Genomic DNA, 18,821 nt, shown 5'->3' with positions numbered 1-18,821 from the left:
GGTAGTAGTGACAGGGAGGGATCTGAACAACCACAGATTCCAAAGTCTTTCCAGGAGAACTTTGTGCAAAAGTATATGGCTTCCCATCCGGGGTGGCTCATTTATATTTTCGGTTTATAGGATTCTCTTAAGGCAAAAGAGTCTTCTTGCGCTTAGAGTTGGGTCCATGGTTCATAAGGGTTGGCACTCTGCTTGGAGGGATCATGGAGCTGAATTCTGCTGCAGGGGAGGGGGTGTTCCTGGGGATGGCGGGTTGGGGGTTGAGCAGGAGTCCATAGCTCCACGGGGCTCTGGGGGCACCCTGGACACACCCCACCCCACGGATGTGTGCGTGTGCACCCACGCTGTGCTGTAAGAGTGAAAAAGCAAGAGTAGACCAGTTGGCAAATTGAAACCAACTATTAACTTTATCACTTTTTGTGTTTGTGTAGAAAGATTAGTTTGAAAGAATGAGGAACCAAGCCAAAGATGGAAAGAAGGGAGAACACCTTCCTGTTGGTGATTTTTGCCCCAGCATTGCCCTTCTCCCTGAGATGTGACTGAACAGCCCCCAGCTAAGCCAGGCGAGGGCCTTGTGAAATGCAGGAATCCCCGCCCCTCCCCCCCCCAACCCCTCCTGTCTCGGGGGTGGGGGCCGCGCCCAGGCTGCTGGAGGCCCCAGGGTGGCTCACAGCCTTTCCGCCAGCCCAAGGAACCTGCAGGTGAACAAGTATTTTCCCTGTAGAAGAGACACTGTGTTTGGTGACCAACTTCATGTGCCTCTGGAATAGTGGACCCTGGGGGATTCTCACGTGGCTCTCTTGCCTCCTTCCTCAGGCCAGCTGAGGGGCCGGTGCCCTGTGGTGCTTTGGGAAGGTTCCCCCAGGCGGCCTTTGAATGGTTAAGGGTCAGTCCTTGGAATACTGGTCGGGGGAGGGGAGGTAGGATGTACCCAATTGATGTTTTCCCACAATTAGCACCCAGAAAGCTGTCCCCTAGAGGGAAAATTTAAGGACCTTTTCCAGCCCCACGTTTTGTTGCTGCCATGCTCTTTAACATTGGTTCCTTGGGAGTCACTGCTACAAAGGGGTTGTTGTGGGGCCCCTGGAGACGGGCGCTCCCCGTAAAGCAGCTGATTGATGACCGGCCTGAACTGGCCGTGGCAGTCCTCCAGGCACGCCTCCCAAGCCCTCCGCTCCCTCGCACAGGCCTGCCTCCTCTTTGCCCACCTGATGGGCAGGGGGCGGGCGGCTGGGGGAGACCGGTTGCTAAGCAGCCTGGCCTAGGACGTCACGCCCGCCCAGGTCGAATGAATGGCTGCAGTGTTCAGAAGAGTGAGGGGTTTGGGCCTGTCCCAGAATCAGGAGGGACTTTTTGGGGAAGGACCTTAGGAACGACTGCTCTGCTCTTGGCCTGGAGCCATAGCACGGGAGGGCTTTCGATGGCCTCCTGGCACCTTCTCTCTGAAATGTTACTTGGTATAACCGCAAGTGGAGCACACTAGAGCTCCGCCGCTGTGGCCGGGTGCCCGTTTTCCAGAGTTGTTACTGTCTTGTCTGCCCCCGCCCCCACCAACCAAAGGGAAAAGAAAGGAGATAGCAGCTTCCTGTGAGCCCAGCTTCTGCCACTTTGATCCTTAGCCCGTGGTGGCCCTTGAGAGCCCTCATCGGGCTGTGTGTGAGGGGCCGGGTTTCCCCCGAGACAGGCGAGACAGATATGTTGTTGCCAGCGGCCATCTGGGACAGTGGAAGCAAGGGGAGGCCTCCCTCCCTGTGTCCAGGCTTGCGACGATGGGCTGGGACCGTAGCCTTTTCCAGGTGGCTTTGGTTTGGATGAAGCATGTCCTCTGAGCAGGGAAATACAGAGCAAGTCCAGAAGAACGCATGATAAGAAAGCTTTGCCCAGAAATTTCTGCTCTCGGCCAGCCTGAAGGACCCGCAGAAGTGGTGTTGCAGGGCGGAAGTTTGCGTGAAGGAACAGGGAGAGCTTTTTCTTTGGAGAGAGAGAAAGCCAATGTAAAGAGTCAAGAGGCGAGCCCAGGAGAGCCAGGAGAGAAGCCGCCCGTGTGCCAGGACCTTACTGGGGCCCGGGTCAGTCACTTATTTAAAGGCCCAGCACATGCCTGCCCCAGGGTTCCATGAGCTTCCCCCTGACGATAAAGTCTCCCGTTCCTCCTTAAACTGAAAGCGAGAACAATCTCTTGGCCGCAGAGACTTCTGTCTCTTGGAATTCTTGTGTTGGGAAGTTGCCTTCTCTTGCTTCCTCGGTGCCAGGTAGGCGCGGCGTGATCGGGGATGGCTGACCAGCCCCCAGGGGAGACGGTGGGCAGAGTCCAGGCGTCCAGGCGATGGAGGCTGCTGTCTGCTCTCCTTGGCATTGGTGGACGTTGGTTCCTGCTGGAGGCCGTGGAGGAGAGACTGAAGCAGGCATCCGAGCGTCCTGGCCGCTCTGATGACGAAGGGGGCTGAGGCGGCTCCAGGGTCCCAGAAGGCCCCCAAAGCACCGGCTCGCTCTTAGGTTCCTTGTGTCGCTTGCACCTTTTCTCCTCCCTTAAAATCCTGCGTGGTTTCAGTGGAGAGAGGAGCTGTGGTCAGGAGTCCTGGACTCACCTCCTTGTATTTGTTTCTCTCTTGCAGGATAACCCAGAAGTAGAAAAGCGAGATCCTCAGGAATTAGTTGGTGAGTACCCCCGGGGAGTCTCGGGGGCAGATGTCTGAGCCTTGCCCGGAGTGACCTGGCTTCCCGCCACGCCCGGGCCTGCCCCTGCGTGGGGCTTCTCTCTGCTTCAGCCAAGGCCGCCGTTCTGCTGACAGCCTTCTCTTCATGTGCGCTCCCGGGGCCTTTGGCATTTGCTAAGATGTCTGAGTAGGACACCCAGGGAACAATTCTTCTTTGAAAATCATATTCATGGTGCGTTTCACTGGGCTTCAGTCAGTTGCCAATGTTGTCAAGATGGATTTGGGGCCTCCTTCAGCTGGGAGCTCATTCCCCTGGTGCCCTAGGCCTGTCCTCTGTCCTTGAACGCCTCCGCCCCATTTTGCTGGCATACTCGTGTAGTCAAGGAGCAAATGTGGCCTCTGCTGGCACTTTGGTCTGTCCCCAGGAGGGAACATGCCTCACAGCCCCAGGTTCTAGGATACTTTGCGACTTAGGAGGACGGGGCAGTATGTTTCTGGAAAATGGCACACCATCATCCCAGTCCTGTGCTAGCCCCTGCCTCCTGATCCTTTTTAGAAAGTCCCTCAACTCTGACAGTTTGGTTGTGGGCTTTGTAAACAGCTCTTCCAAAGCCTGTCCCAACCTCATGAAAGGGTGACCCTTCCTCTCTGTGGTGACTGTGACCATCTTTCCCTGCCTGCTGTGTTAACATTCACAAAGCGGAGGTCCTGCTTCCCCGGGGCTGCCGTGGCTGCGGCCTACAAAAGCCACTCCCACTCTTCCAGATGGAGGCTTTGTGGCTCGCAGCCCCTTGTCCCGTTTTTGGACAGGATCCTCTAAAGGGTTACAGGATGTGGGGACCCATTCTGGTTTTCCTAACTAAAAGAAAAGTTGTTCCATTACTTTTGTTTGCTGAGGAAGGCTTGGGTAGGAACATACCACGATGACTAGCCCAGGCCCTCAGCAGGATTCTGCCTTTATCCCTGAGTGAGTCTTTAAAATCCTATAAAAACCAGAATTTTTCTAGACCTTAGTGTTCACTCCTTAGAAAATGGCGCTCAGGGGATGTGCCCCTTGGCTTTGCAGACAGAGGAAGCAGAGTGTGGCTTCCTTTGAGTGGGTAATCCACAGGGGTAGGTATGGACCAGAGCCTCGGTCTCCCGTGCCCTCCCCGCCTTGCCAAGCCCTGCGTGTACTCCCAAGAAACTAGGGGTGGGGGTGGTTGTGGGGTCTGCAAACAGGCTGCCCGGGAGCCCGCTGCTCTGCTCGAGGTTCCGGTGTCTGGCGGGCTCTGAGATGGGGGCACATCAGCCGTCTCCACCACGACTTCTTCTTCCCCAGCTTCCACCTGTTCTCTCCTTGCCACTTTGTGCCATTAGATGAGCTTTGCCACATCCATATAGTCCTGTTGACTCCCGTCACAGTCACAGTGTAAGACACGTCTGTCACTCCGAGGGCGTCGGCTGGCTCAGTTGGTGGAGAATGTGACTGTTGATCTCAGCGTCAGGAGTTCAAGCCCCACATTAGGCCTAGAGCTAACTTTTTTTTTTTTTTAAGATTTTATTTATTCATTTGACAGAAATCACAAGTAGGCAGAGAGGCAGGCAGAAAGAGAGAGAGGAGGAAACAGGCTTCCTGCTGAGCAGAGAGCCCAATGCAGGGCTCGATCCCAGGACCCTGGGATCATGACCCAAGCTGAAGGCAGAGGCTTTAACCCACCGAGCTAGCCAGGTGCCCCAGGCCTAGAGCTAACTTAAAGAGAAATAAATGTTTAGAAAAATTTTTTTTTTTCCCATCACTTCAGAATGTTCCCCATAACCCTCTCCTTGTAGACTGTTTCCTCCCTTGGCCTCAGGCAAGCAGTGATCTATTTTTCTCATTATAGTTTTTCCCTTTTTTAGAATTTCATAAAGAGCAGGATTTCTCAGCCTTGGCACTCTTGCCATTTGGGGCTGGAGCATTCCTTGTCGTGGGGACCTGACATGTGTTTGACACCACGTCTTAGCATATGCTCAGTCTTCAGGATGCCCCTAGCACTCCCTTCCCCCGCCAGATGTGACAGGGAAAAATGTTTCTAGACATTCCCAGATGTCCCCTTGAGGGCTGGGGGGACGTAATTGCCCCTCCGTTGGGAACCACAGATAGAAATGAAATGACCATCTTGTTCTTTGTCTGGCTTCTTTCACTCACCATGTTTTTGAGATCCTTCCGTGTTACTGGGCGTATCCATAGTTTCATTTTACTTCTAAGTACGTTCTTTCACAGTAGGGTTACCCCCATGGCTTTTTCTCCGTTCACCCCAGTAGGTCTTGAAGCCTCACTGTCCTGATTCCTCCTACCGATCTTCAGGGACGCGGTGATAGTTGAGCTCAGTCTGCACTCGGCTCCTTCGTTAGTACCTCTGGAGATGGGGCTCTCGGATTGCTCTCCCCGGTATGGGAAGGATTTTCATCTGTGTAGACATATGTGTAGCCCCAGGTTTAATGGAGCAAATGAGAGCAGAAAAGCTGACTCAGAGGTCTTCCCTGCACCATGGCCACTTTGCAGAGCTGAGCGCAGATGCCCTCCAAGTGCCCCACTGGCGCCCCGTGGTCATGCCTGGAACAATGGCCTGGGGTGATAACCGGTTGGGTTCTCCATGTCCCTAGTGAACTAGAGAGCACGCCACTGCTCCTGCTCGCAGCCCCACAGTACCCCCAGGCACTCCTTGCTCCCCACCATTACGTAAGCTCCACCAACGAGCCGCTCCTGCTTAGATTCACACCTGGCAGCTACGGATACCAGGGCTGTTTCCTGGCTTGGGTGTACACCGGGGTGAATCACCAAGGTAGACTTCTGAGTACAGCTGCCCTTCTAGAATGCCCCAGCACACCCAAGAGCAGCCATGGTACCTGGAGCTGCCCTAAGGGCCTGGACACATTTCTCAATGGATTTCCTGGGAAAATGGTTTGAGGCTTTGTGGCTGCTCAAATGACCGTATATGCAGGTTTGAGGTCTTCTACTTAAGATTGTGCTGGGACTTAGGAAAGACAGTCACTGAAAGATTGCTCCTGGAAGCTGTGCAGAATTTTTTACCTAATTTTCTAACTGTCCCTTCACTTGCCAGTTACTTCATAGGAATGCTTTTGTTCCTAACCGGGGAGCTCAGGAGGGGCTCCCCCCACCCCAGTCATACTATACACCACTTGAGCCCTAGTGTGGTTGGGTTGCTGTGGCAACGGTGTCACACCCTGTTTTTCCAAAAGGCTTTCCTGGCAAATGCCAAAGGGCATTCTTTGTCCGGGCTGCACACACACACACACACACACACACTCTCTCTCTCTCTCTCTCTCTCTCTCTCCCTCCCTCCCTCTCCCACCCCCGCACCCCCAGGGCAGAGCTTCACCCTCCTCATTTGGGCCCAAAGCACGCCAGGGCCCTCCCTGTTTTTGCCCTCTAGAAATACCGAGGACAGCTCACCCCAGCCAGTTCTGCTCACAGCTGGCCTCTGCAGCCTGCTTGAGCCTCTGGCTGAGAACCCCAGCCCCTCCCAGGGCTGAAAAGAAGGGGGAAGTCAGGAGGAGACTTGAACTCTAGCCAGGTCTGGGTACTGCCATTGCTTCAGGACTCGGGAGGCAGAAGGGAAAGGCCGGGCAAAGAGGAGCACATAGTCCCCTGGTGGAAACTGCTCCTGGGCTGCACTGATGTCCCAGGTCCTCAGCAGGGTAGGTCACCCCATCCCGGTCTTGCCCTCACCCAAAATGGCCGGCCTAGCGCTCTGTTGTCAGGGCGCATCCAGTGAGAACCCCGCTGCCGACCGGAGGCATTGGCACGTGTAGCGTGTTGAGACTCTGCCCCAGCCTCGGGCTCTGCAGTGTGTGCAGGCCTGTTCTGCAGCAACTGAGACTGGCAGAGCCCACAGAGCCATGCCCTCAGCCCTGCTCAGCACTGAGCTACTTATACTAATAGTGACGCTCTGAGCGGAGATCAAAGTACCTTATCTGCTAAGAAAAATATTAACCCGGCGCTGGGAGAAAAAAAGGCAAAGGCTGTGCTAGGCTCTCACCAGCCAGTCCGGACAGCCACTCAGGGCTAAGAGATAGTCTGGCCCAGGGCCTGGCACACAGTGGGTACCCAGCAGCTGCTTGCTGGGTGTTACTGGTGCTGGTTTGCTCATTCTTCCCCTTCATCCTGCCCCACCCCACTCCGCCTGCTGTTGGCTCAGTGTATGGCCCTTTTCATGAGAGAACGTTGTAGAGAGCACAGACAGGATCTTACAACAAATGGTGCATTGTCCGATCCCGAGCACATTCTGCAGGCCCAGGGTGGCCAGAGGCTACGGGGAAGGGAACAGAGCGAGCGGGCAACTTGGGTGGGCAGTGGCAGATCTCCGAGGGAATTATCCCTTGGGAGTTGTGGTTCTTCCCGTCAGAATCAGGCCTTTTGTTCCCAAGAATGAGGTGGGCCAACGGAGGGTGGATTGGTTTATTTTCAAAAGACTAAACTAATAACAGGTAATTTCTTTTAAAGCATCATTTATGCACCAGGCAGTTTGGAATGTTTTGAGTCCTAGAGGAACTCTGAACTTCTCTATCTTGGGCAAGAGCTTCCAGAATCCTGGGAGGTGTTAAAGGAACATAGCCCATGGGAGGCTGGAGCCGGCTCGCACTGTGAACCGGTGGTGCTCCTCTTCCTGGGCCTGGGTCCAGCAACAAGAGCATCAGTAACCCAGAAACCGGCAGATGCTGCAGCTCAAAGCCCCCTCCCCTTCCCCCAACGGGTTGTTAGACATTCACCAGCAAACTCTGGACAGACCTTTTCCTGAAAAGTTCACTTCTAGGACGTGGTTTTATGCATTCTTGCCACCTGTCCCCTCTGCCTGAACTTCTCTTCCCCCGTGTTGGCACACGCTGGCTCCTTCTGGTCATTCGATCTCAACTCAGATGACAGAGAAGCCACTCTGAACACCACTGTACTGTTTCATAGCCTTTCTCTCTCCCTGAAAAGGTCATATGAGCCTTTTTCTCCTAACCATGTTTAGCCCCCATCCTACGCCCGCCCCCCGCCCCCCACCACGTACATCCACGGAGAATTCTTTCTGTTCTCTCACAGCCTCCTTTTCTGAAAGAGTCCGGAACATGTCACCCGATGAAATCAAGATCCCGCCCGAGCCCCCTGGCAGGTGTTCGAACCACTTGCAAGTAAGTGCGGGGCTCATCTGCCGCAGCCCTTGTCGGGGGGAAGGGCTGCTCGGGTGTCTGGTTTGGTCTGACTTAAAGAGCCTTCCGTAGAAGCAGCAGCCAGGTCAGCGGGGGCCCGCACATCCTGGTCACCTCTCCTCGCCTGCGACAGGAGTTTGCTCTGATCCCACTGCCAGCCCCTCCCTCCTCACCTGGCGCTGTTCTAGCAGGGTCCCCCTAGCTCGCCCTCCAAGGGCTCCTAAGCCTGGACAGAGAAAACACCGTGACTTTCTGTGTGGCCCAGCTGAGCCATGGGGGCACTTGACTGAGAAATGGAGGAACCATGAGAATGGAAGACAGTTTGTAGAAATGCAAAAACACAGGCGTTGATGTGCCTAAGGTTCTTGTCCTCTCCTGACAAGGTTGCAAACAGCCCCGGCCTGGGGTTTTGAAACTGGGAGGAACTGGGGCAATTAGTGCAGTCACTCCCTTGGGAGCAGGGCCTCGGGGGCAGCTGGGCCTTGCCTCTCCTTTTCAGCACCTTCAGTTGTTTCTCCTTGGCCCTTGGCGGGTTCTCGTGGGTGTGGAACCTCGTGATGGACACAAGAGCAGGAACCTGGGGCTGCCCAGTATGGGCGCCCGGTCCCCCTGCTCTACCTTTGATCCCGTAGGTTCTGCTGGTCTCTCTGGCCACAGCACAGGCCCAGGGTGCCATCCTAACGGATGCATGACTAAGGGGCTCAGGGACTGCAGAATGCAGCTGGCTGGGCAGGGCCCACGTCAGGGCTGGGGGCACGGCGCAGATCCTCTTCCTTTCCCAGAAGTCTCCTCCCTTGGCTGAGTTGTCCATGAGCACAGGCCTCGTCTCCCCGCCAGGCAACAAGCTGCAGCCTGTAAGGACAGTCCGGCAGTCTCTGCCAGACAGACAGCCAGCTGGCTCAGCCCTCAAGTTCAGCGCATTTCTCATTTTTAGACCCTTCTAGTGGTAGAAACCATCACCTTCAGTGAATACTTTAGTTGACCCGAAATGGGAGAACCCATCTGATGGCCCAGGAAACCCAGGAGAGTAATCTGTAAGATGCAGGTCGGCCTGAGTGGGCCAAGCCTTCCGCGTGAGGCCTCCCTGCTTTGCCCTTGAAGAGAGAACGGGGAGGTGTGTCGTTCTTGGTGGTCTCTGCCCTGGCAAAGGCATTACAGACCTCTCTCTGCACTTCAGTGCTGCCTCTGGCCAGTCTCGGCAGAACGAGTCAGCCTTCTGACACAGGGAGTGGATCATCTCTTCTGATGTTCCCCAAGGGCGTCACACGGGACCTCCAGCCCTGCCCACCACCTCCTGCAGGTGAAGAGTGCCCCATGTGTTTTCCTTCTGCAGAGTCTGTGCATTTAGCCGCCACTAGTCGGGGAGGCTGCAGAGAGGCCTTGCCCTGGGCCAGCACCAGCCTTGCTGTGTAAGACTGCTCCTCCTCGGAGGTGACTCTGCCCTGAGACCTGAGTTTCTGGGGCCTCTTCCCACGCTGGGTGGTGTGGCTGCCATCTGCTACCGGCCTCATCTCTCTGGGCCTTGAGACACCCGTGGGACTGGCCTGGCTCCCTGCCAGCTGGTTCTCCTGTTGCCCACTGAAAGCCAGAGGACGGGTCTGGGGGTGGGGGTGGGTAACTTTAATGAGACCCACTCTTGACCCGTGACAGTGCCTCTTAATAACGTCGTGGGGACTGGCTGTCTGTGAGCCTGCCTACAAAGGACACTGTAGGAAGTTTGTGGGGCCAAATCCAAAAAACACTACTCTTTCCTTCCTTCCTCTGAAATGATGTAGCCTTCCTTGGTCTCCCACTGAGGACTGAAGCCTATGTTAAAATTGAAAACCAGCATTGAGCCCCTCTGCCCATCCTCTTGGGGTGATTCAGGAGCTGGCTGACAGTGGAGGAGTCCTCCAGTGTCTTCTCCATGGTTTCTCCACCTTGACCTTTTACTGCTCCCTCTGCCAGCCATCCAGAGGGAGAGAGGAGAAAGCAAAACGAAAACAGACTGGTCTCGGTTCCTCTTACTTGTGCTCAGCGCTGGTCACAGGCTGGGTGGAGAAAGACCACAATGTGACTGGAATAGGTCTTCGCATGTCTCTGTGGGTCTCTGTGGCCCAAGTGTCCACCCAGCACATGTGACCACAGGCTCGGATTGCCATGGGTAGGTGGTGTCAGAAGTACCCTTCTGTTTCTCTTCTGTAGGACAAGATCCAGAAGCTTTATGAGCGGAAGATAAAAGAGGGAATGGATATGAACTACATTATCCAAAGGAAAAAAGAATTCCGGAACCCCAGGTGAGTTTTCCATGGGCCTGCAGGGTCAGGTGAGTCACTGATGTCGGCCTGGGAACTGGAATGCCCCTGTGGAAGTGGCAGGGAGAGGCCCAGCTAAGATCGCACCTGTGCCCACAGCGGCCACCACCCAGGCTGCAGTAACACAGAAACCAGGATGAAGAGTGGAAGCCGAGAGGCCTGAGCTGGGCCCTCCTCGCTCTGCTCCTAGGGCGTACAGCCTCTCGAGGCCTCGTCTCCTCGTCTCTACAGAGGGGGAATTGGACTAGATAGTCCGTGTGGGTTCCTCTTCCCCTCCAAACTGTCACTGGGGCTGCACACAGGTGACAGGATTTAGGTACAGAGATTTGTCCAGGTCTTACTCCATCCGGGGCCCCAAGCACATGGCACACATGGGAGTCTGATATAGTGACAGCAGGGACCTGCCCCGCCCCGCCCCACAAACTGTAGGTCAGATGTCCGGATAAGACCGAAAACCTGGACACCGTACCTGTCCTGGCCCCTGGCTAATGAGCCATCTCTCTGGGCGTGGGGAGGACTGGGAATGACTTCATGCCAGGCCAGGGGACATTTCCCCTTCTATCACAAAGCTTGCTTGGAACAGTTCAGCTGGGTTTAAAGGGTTCATTTGAGCCCAAGAACCAGACGGTTCTGATCTCTCAGAATCTGCTGCACACACAGCGTGGGACCAGGGCTTGCTCAATGCCTTCTGCTGTTCTTTCAGCATCTACGAGAAGCTGATCCAGTTCTGTGCAATCGATGAGCTGGGCACCAACTACCCAAAGGTATGCCCTGCGCACAGAGGCGGCGGGTTGAGGGGGGCTGCCCAGGGTGCTGCGCTCACTCTGCTAGATTTGGCCTGGAGCCACGACGCAGGCCAGTGTAGCAGCAGTGCTGGCTGAAGAGCGCAGGCCCCAGCTCCCTCAAGTGAGCCCCCCTGGCTCTGAAATGGTCCAGGAGAGAGATCACAGCAACAGACCCTGACTGGTTAGGGCCCAAGCGTGCACTCGCTGTGCTCCTGTGGCAAAGTCCACAGACGAATGCCTCACTGCCTCATACTCCCAGGAGGAAATCGGTTACCCCGTGGCTGGACCTGGGATAACAGCTTAGGCCCTGTCCCCTTACGGCAGGGGCCTCCAGACTAGGAAAAAATCCATGGAGGGACTTGGGTTTTTAAGCCGTTTGTCATCCAACAACCCTTGCTGGCTACAGCGTTAGCTCTTTATTTTGCAGGATATGTTCGACCCCCACGGCTGGTCTGAGGACTCCTACTATGAGGCATTAGGTGGGTGGCCATCCGTCCATCTGTCCTTCCGTCCGTCTGGTCAGCCCGCCAACATGTATTTCAGGGTTTCCCCTGTGTCAGGCCATGTCCGGGGCAGTGGGTATACAGCCTTGAATGGTACAGACCTTAGGAGGCTTACGACCTGGCACAGAAGGCGAAGAAGGAGGAGTCCCAGCAGTGACGGGTGTGGTGGGGTGCGGGTAGGGCGCCCTAACCAGCTGAAGGGGGCCGGCGCAGAGGGGGTGGGATCGGCCTTGCCAAGGAAGTCCTGTTCGAGCTGAGGTTCGAAGGTGCAGAGAGAGGCCCCCCCAGGGAGAACAGAGAGGAATTTCAGAGTCCGAGCCCCCAGCAGCCCCTGGCCCAGATCTGGCCTATAGTTGTGTTTGGTTTGGCCCATACAAGTTTTGTCCTGCGTTAATTTGAATGAGTTGCCAACATTGTACCTCAAGTTTGTAACCCGGCTTTTCTGGGTCAGCGGGTAGGTTGTCCACACGGGGCCTGCATCCCCACATGGCGACGACAGTCTGCTGGCGCTTAGGAGCAGCCGGCCCCTCCACACGAGGGTGCACAGCCCCAGCCCCTGAGCCTGCTGGTGTGAGGCCTCTGCTTGGTGCCAGCCGAGGACCGGCCTTCCATTTGTCCATCGCAACAGGACAGTGAGCCCCATGGCCTGGAGGCTGGGTGTGCGCACTGAGCAAGAGTACGGGGTGTGGCAAGTGCGGGTGTAGGGACCCTCGGCCTAAAGTGGCCCCTCACGCGGGAACTATTCCAAGGCTGCTTTTCTTAGATCTTCTCTTGTCTTTGTAGCTAAAGCCCAGAAGATTGAAATGGACAAATTGGAAAAGGCCAAAAAGGAACGAACCAAAGTAAGTGACGGATGAATATCCTAGTGGTGGGAGGGGCAGGTGTGTGGACTGTCATTTCACAGCCCCCACCATCAGCTTGAAGGTGCCTCTCGGTTGCTTCCATTTGGTTTCTTGGGGTCTGTGGTCTGCCGCGCTGCACCCTCCCCCTGCTCCCCTCACCACTGTGGCGCTCTGCTGGCTCTCGCCGCTGTGCCCTGTCCTCCCCGGACTGAGTAGAGTGACGGTCTTCCTTCCGAGAGCACCTTCTCGGCCTCCAGGTCTGATCTCCGGAGTCCGCCTCAGTGCCTCCTCGCAGGTCCTGCACCTGGTGGCCGAAGGACCCCTTAGTTGAGGCCCCTGACCACCACTTCTTCCCAAGCAGCATGGTCTGGATCCTTTGGGGAGCAAATTTGGCTCTGAGACTAAATGTGCTCGGGCCGCTAGCTCTGCCGGCCTTTGCTCTGCTCTGACCTTCCAGCGGCAGTGGGGCTTCCAGGATGCGGCCCGACCCCACCCCCAACAAACCCCCGGCAGGAGCTACATCTCGGGTGTGCCAGCGGCCCTCCAAGCAGCTGCTGGGCAATCAGGCTTTCTCATTCTTAGTGCTGCTGGAACGGTCCCTCCTCTTTCCCTCCCTGTTCCAAACCCCAGGCTTAGCGTGGGCCATGTCTCCAGCACACGGGGACCAAAGCTGTGCTGCTCCTGGGGCGGCAGGATTGGGGGGGGCACCTCCATTCGGAACGTGAGGCAGGGCAGCTGGTTGATGTGCCCTGCATGTACAGAATCCCAGTGATGCGCAGAGCATTCCAGTGTCTGTCTGGAAGGCTCTCCTTGGGGCACCTGGGGGGCTCAGTCAGTGAAGCAGGTCGTAATCTTGCAGTCCTAGGATCAAGCCCCATGTCAGGCTCCCGGCTCATCGGGGAGTCTGCTTCTCCCTCTCTAGCTCCCCCTCCTTATGTGCACACGTGCCCACGCTCTCTCGCTCTCTCAGATAAATAAAATACTAAGAAAAAAGGAAGACTCTCCTTGAAGTAGTAAAAGTAAATCCTTTTTCTTCCTCTTTTTCTGCCCCTCCCCACTCCTAAAAAATAATAAAAATAAAAGGGGTGCTTGGGTGGCTCAGTCAGTTAAGCATCCAACTCTTGGTTTGGGCTCAGGTCCTGACCTCAGGGTCGTGAGATCGAGCCTCAAGTCAACTCCATGCTGGGTGTGGCACCTGCTTGAGACTCTCCCCTTCTCTCCCCCACCCCAGCTTAAAAAAGAAAGGTAGTAAAAGTCTCCTCTGGGCACCTCTCCGACACCCGTCCCTCCCTTAGATGGTGCGACAGTGCTGCTGCCCAGGGCTTCCTTTGTACGGTGCCCATCTGTGCCCGCCCTTACCTCTTCTCCGCTCTCCCTCCAGATCGAGTTTGTGACAGGCACCAAGAAAGGTACCACGACCAACGCCACGGCCACCACCACCACTACAGCCAGCACAGCGGTGGCAGGTAGAAGGGGGCTTGTCCGCTTCCAGCCACACCGCGAATGGAGCGAGGGTTGCCCTGCCTTGTCTGGGGGAGGAGAGGCTGTGGGGATCTTGGGCCTAGGCTCCCCCTTGCTGTGCTTTTTTCTGACCCCAGAGTTTGTTAAGGCCTGTGGGGAGCCTGGGGTGGGGTCCCCAGTCCACTGGCTGCCCTGGCATTTCTGTGGCAGGGGCCACTCAACTCTGACCTGCTAGAAAAGGGAGTGTTGCTTTTCGGTCCATCTGGGTCCTGACGCCTCCCTCGCCTTCTTGCAGATGCCCAGAAGAGGAAAAGCAAGTGGGACTCGGCCATCCCAGTGACGACGATAGCCCAGCCCACCATCCTCACCACCACGGCGACCCTGCCCGCCGTCGTCACGGTGACCACCAGCGCCAGCGGCTCCAAGACCACTGTGATCTCTGCCGTGGGCACCATCGTGAAAAAGGCCAAGCAGTGACCTGAGGGACCAGCTTGGAGTGGCTCGGACATTCTTCTTCCCGTCGATGGGAGGAGCCACTCCGGGGCCCAAGGAGACTGTGTAGCGCAGCAACCCGTGTTAGCGCGGAGGAGCCGCTCTGTTTATTTCAGGACTGGGATCTGCTCCCAGGTGCCACCCCAAGAGGAGCCTCTGTGTGGCTTTCCAGCCAGGGAAAGGACATTGCCACAGAGGAGTCGGGTGCTATGGACTGTGTGGACACACCACTTGGGGCCTGGGGCCCTATTAAAAGTGCCGTGTTTCCCAGCTCGGGCCTCTTGGCTACACTGGCCTCTACTGTGGTCTGTTTTCAGGCAGAAGTGGGAGTTCCAAGTGCTCTCTCCATCTCTTGTGAGGGTCACTACCTCAGCGTTGGTAGTGGAGCGGCCGAAGCCTATGGCCTTAGTCCGTAGGGGTGGCCCGGGAAGTTGGCGTGGTCACTCCCAGCGTACGCCCCTTGGCGTGGGCAGATGGGAGCCCTGAGGGTAGGGGAGCCCCCCGGTCCCGCTGTCCACTGCCCTGATCCTGAAACCCAGCCAGGTCCCAGACGAGAGCCGACGCCTCTCTTCCCTTGGGGGTGACTGAGCCCTCCCCCGACCAGTTTTTAGACACACCCAGGCTTTTGAAGTCAAGCCAGTTGCCAGAAGGCCTGGGTTTGATCCCCAACCCACACACAGAGCCAGAGAGGCCTCAGCACCCGGCCACGGTGGCCCCGGTCCCTCAGTGCCCGGCGAGCACGGCCAGCAGGCCCCGCGCCGTGTGGGACATGAATCACCTCCTGCCCCGGCCGGCGGCAGCTCGTTGTTTACGTGAAAGCCAGGCTCCTGGGAGGATCCTGCCACCCCACCTTTCCTGTGCCTGTTATCTCTGCCCCACAGCAGCGTCTGGGCAGCACCAGCGGCCGCTGGGCTCCTCTTGAGGCCAAAACCGATTTCCCAGCCGCCGCCGGCTCCAGAGTCCGGAGGGAATTTGCTGCCTTTCTGGCTCCCTGGCAGCTCTCCAGGCCAGCGGAAGGGCTCCGTGTCGGAGGGGGAAGCCAGGCCGTGAAGAGCCGTGTAGCTTCTGGGGCACGAAGGGCTGGGAAGGCAGTCCCGAGCGCACCCCAGTGCCTGCATCGCTGGCCGAGGGTGCCGGTGTCACCCCACCGTCCCCGCAATCTGACTGGACTCGCGTGTGTCCCTGCACCCGTGCCCTGCCCCACACACTCGGGTGCTGAGAGCGGTCAATCCCGCTCCCCTCCTTTGATGGGACCTCGCCACCCGGGCGAGGAGCTGCTGCCCCCTTAGTCCTGAGGGGGTCTGTGAAGGCCTCCTGCCCTGCAGCCTCCGCCAGAGGCCCCTCCGTAGCTCCGTGCGGCGCCGTGGGAGTGGCGCGAGACCGAGACTCGGCACCTCTGCTCTGGAGCCTGGTTTAAACAAGTCGTGTTTTAGTCCTGTGTCGAGCCCTTGTCTCTGTGAGTCTTCTCTGTCAGATCCCCGTAATAAAGCTTCCTAAGGCAGTTGTGAGAAGTCTGTGGAATGATTGATGCAAGAGCTGTGTAGACAATAAGGTGTGACTTTGTTGCTGGCCTGTCCGGTTCCTTCTTCATTTAAACCAAGGAGAGAAGCAGACTCCACCGCTAAGACCAGCCAGGATCATGGCCCTTGGCTGTCCTCTGCACACCCCCTGCCCTGCCACTGGACAGTAAAGGGCACTCGCCCAATGAGTTGGGCAGCCCCATGTGGCCAGGCTATTCCCCTCAGAAGACTTGTGAGTTGGGTCAAGCCCTCTAATCCCTCTGAACTTGACTTTACTCTTCTGTAAGACAGGATTAGTGCCTGCCCAGCTTAGTGCCACTGAGGGTGGCGTGGGGTCAAATTACCAGTTCCTTTCTGTGGAGACCGGATGTTGCAGGCACTGAGGACCCCGGGGATCTCTGCCTGGTTGGCCCCTGCTCGCAAAGAACCCAGTCTGGACAAACCGAACTCTGTCCCAGCCCCCCAGGCATCCCTGCCCTCTTCCTATAGTTCTGACCGTGGGTGATGACCTCAGGATCCATCCCAGGCCAGCAGCTCCATACCCGGGATCCTGTGCTATCCCCACATCACATGGGCCCTGGGCAGACCTTGTCTGTAAGGAGGCCTCAACCTCCCCCACTCCCATCCAAGCTCCATCTGGCCTCGTCCTACACCCCCTCACGATGGGGCTCTCACCAGGTCACATGGCCCCCTGCTTTCCATCCCAGCAAGGCTGCCAACAGCCTCGCCACTCCCGGCCTCCCACTCCTCTTCTCCACGGCCCTTTCACTGTCTTCATCCGTGCACCTGCGATGCTCCCAGATGTGGCTCAGGCTTTCCCTCCAGACTCCCCTGGGCATTCATCGCTCCCCATACGCCGAGAAGGGGCCCTCTGCTCCCTGTACCTCTGTGTACATGCCTTGGTTCTGAGACCACTCGTGTCTCCTGGTGCTCCTTATGAGTGGGGAGTGGTCAACCAGACCTCGGTCCAAGTGCCCAGGTGATTGGAGGGACAGGGGATGGAAGGAGAGGTGGTTCCTGCCCCGTTGGACACTGGACTGAAAGCTCCAACCCTTGAACCCGCCGCCGCCCCAAGAGCCTCCTGTTGGAGATCTCCGCACATTGGTAATTACTCAGTCTCCGTCATGGGCACAGGAATGTTCACGATCCCCTCTAATTCTGTGTATGTTTAAAATCTCTTGGGCCGCCTGGGTGGCTCAGACGGAGTCCTGGGATCGAATCCCACAACAGGCTCCCTGATCAGGGAGTCTGCTTCTCCCTCTCCCTCTGCTCTTCACCCCACTCTCCTACTCTCTCTCTCTCAAATACGTAAAATCTTTAAAAAATAAAATAAAATAAAATCTCTGTTAAAAAAAAATTAGGGGCGCATGAGTGGCTCAGTTGGATGAGCGTCTGACTCTTGGTTTCGGCTCAGGTCATGCTCTCAGGGGCATGAGATGGAGCCCCGTACCAGTCTCCACGTCAGTGTGGAGTCGGCTTCAGATTCTCCCTCTCCCTCTGCTTCTCCCCCACCCCTCGAGTGCTCTCTCTCTGTCTCTCTAAAATAAATAAATAAAATCTTAAAAAAAAATCAGGGGCACCTGGCTGGCTCAGACAGTAGAGCATGTGACTCTTTTTTTTTTTTTAAGATTTTATTTGTGTGACACAGAGGGAACACAAGCTGGGGCGGGAGGAGAAGCAGGCTTCTGGTTGAGCAGGGAGCCCAGTGCAGGCCTCAATCCCAGGGCTCAATCCCAGGACCCCAGGATCATGATCTGAGCCAAAGGCAGATGCACTTAACGACTGAGCCACCCAGGCGCTCCTGAGCATGTGATTCTTAATCTCAGGTCATGAGTTCAAACCCCACGTAGGGCGTGGAGCCTACTTACAAAAAAAAAAAAAAAAGTTTTTAATTAAAAAAATAAAAAATAAAGGCCTGTCGAGCCAGAAAAAAGAATGAGGAAGATCTCCATGGACAGATTCAGAGTAATCTCGAGGAGAGCGAAAATGAAAAGGGCAAAGTGCAGAAATGGCATGTAATAGGATGCCTTTTGTGAAGAAAGGGAGCGAACACAAAAATAAGAGAAAAGAGACAAAAGAATAAAATCTAAGAAATTAAGAAAATTCCCTAATATTAAATTTGAATCAGAAACATCAATACGAACACATGATTCAAAAAAATTTCCTAGGGTGCCTGGGTGGCTCAGTGGGTTGAAGCCTCTGCCTTTGGCTCAGGTCATGATCTCAGGGTCCTGGGATCGAGCCCCACATCAGGCTCTCTGCTCAGCGGGAAGCCTGCTTTCCTCTCTCTCTGCCTGCCTCTCCACCTACTTGTGATCTCTCTGTCAAAAAAATTTCCTAACCAAGAGGACCCAGCGTGATTGCCCTCAATAACAGTTAAGTTTTTTTTTAATTTCTTTATTTGAGAGAGAGAGAGAGAGCAAGAGAACAAGTGAGAGCGTGAGCAGAGAAGGCGGCAGAAGGGAGAGGGAGAAGCAGACTCCCCGCTGAGCAGGGAGCCCCGTGCTCCTTAGAGTAAGGAACCTTCCACCCCGAAAGCTAAGTGGGACTAGAGCGGGTTGTTCCAGAAAGCAAGGAAGACTAGCAGGAGTGTTTCAAAGGTCAATCAAGCTGGTGTAAAGGCTCTCCCACTGGCCAAATGTGACGAAAATCGAACGTTCAGAAAGAATGCAGTTATTTGTGAAAAAGGAAAAGAACCCTTGTTCTCTGTCCACTTCTACTCACAACACCCACAAAACACTCCTGACACCAGACGTGCGGGCTTTCCGCCTCCTGTAATTCTGACACCAACGACCTGCAGTTTGTAGGCGCTTCGCCCCGCCCCCCTCGAATGCTAATTGCAGGGCGGGGCCTCTGGTACTTCGGACCAACTGGCTATAAATTGGGGGTTCCCGTGATCCGCTCCAAGACTCAGTAATTTGCTAGAATGCCTCACAGAACTCAGGAAAACAGTTTACTTCATGGATTACTGGTTTATGAAAGGATCCAACCAAGGCAGAGCCAGACAGAAGAGAAGCATAGGGGCTCCGTAGGGAGCCAGGGGCTTGGAGCTTCCGTGCCTTCTCTGGACACAGCACCCTCGCAGCAGG

The 18,821-nt window shown here is 55.9% G+C and overlaps 1 protein-coding gene across 3 annotated transcripts in view; it reads left to right on the top strand.

The window, feature by feature from the left end:
- The window catches only part of LOC101677737 (SAP30 binding protein), a 36,488-nt gene extending 20,775 nt beyond the window's left edge, over positions 1-15,713 (top strand). The window contains exons 4-12 of one of the 3 annotated variants that reach the window (XM_004748903.3): positions 2,616-2,658; positions 7,729-7,817; positions 10,020-10,111; positions 10,833-10,893; positions 11,342-11,393; positions 11,869-11,871; positions 12,201-12,259; positions 13,641-13,725; positions 14,016-15,713. In XM_004748903.3, coding sequence (XP_004748960.1) covers positions 2,616-2,658; positions 7,729-7,817; positions 10,020-10,111; positions 10,833-10,893; positions 11,342-11,393; positions 11,869-11,871; positions 12,201-12,259; positions 13,641-13,725; positions 14,016-14,197 — 666 coding nt within the window. In that variant the 3' untranslated portion in view covers positions 14,198-15,713. Of the gene's footprint in view, positions 1-2,615; positions 2,659-7,728; positions 7,818-10,019; positions 10,112-10,832; positions 10,894-11,341; positions 11,394-11,868; positions 12,094-12,200; positions 12,260-13,640; positions 13,726-14,015 lie in introns of those variants that run through there. The other 2 variants (XR_199173.3, XM_004748904.3) reach the window with 2 other exon arrangements.
- Positions 15,714-18,821: the final 3,108 nt, after the last annotated feature.

This window comes from Mustela putorius, unplaced genomic scaffold (assembly GCF_011764305.1).
Source record: "Mustela putorius furo isolate JIRA1106 unplaced genomic scaffold, ASM1176430v1.1 tig00000873_pilon_pilon_pilon, whole genome shotgun sequence".
Lineage (NCBI taxonomy): Eukaryota > Metazoa > Chordata > Mammalia > Carnivora > Mustelidae > Mustela > Mustela putorius.
The sequence above is the reverse complement of the archived record's forward strand: the minus strand, read 5'-3'. Positions and strand labels throughout refer to the sequence as shown.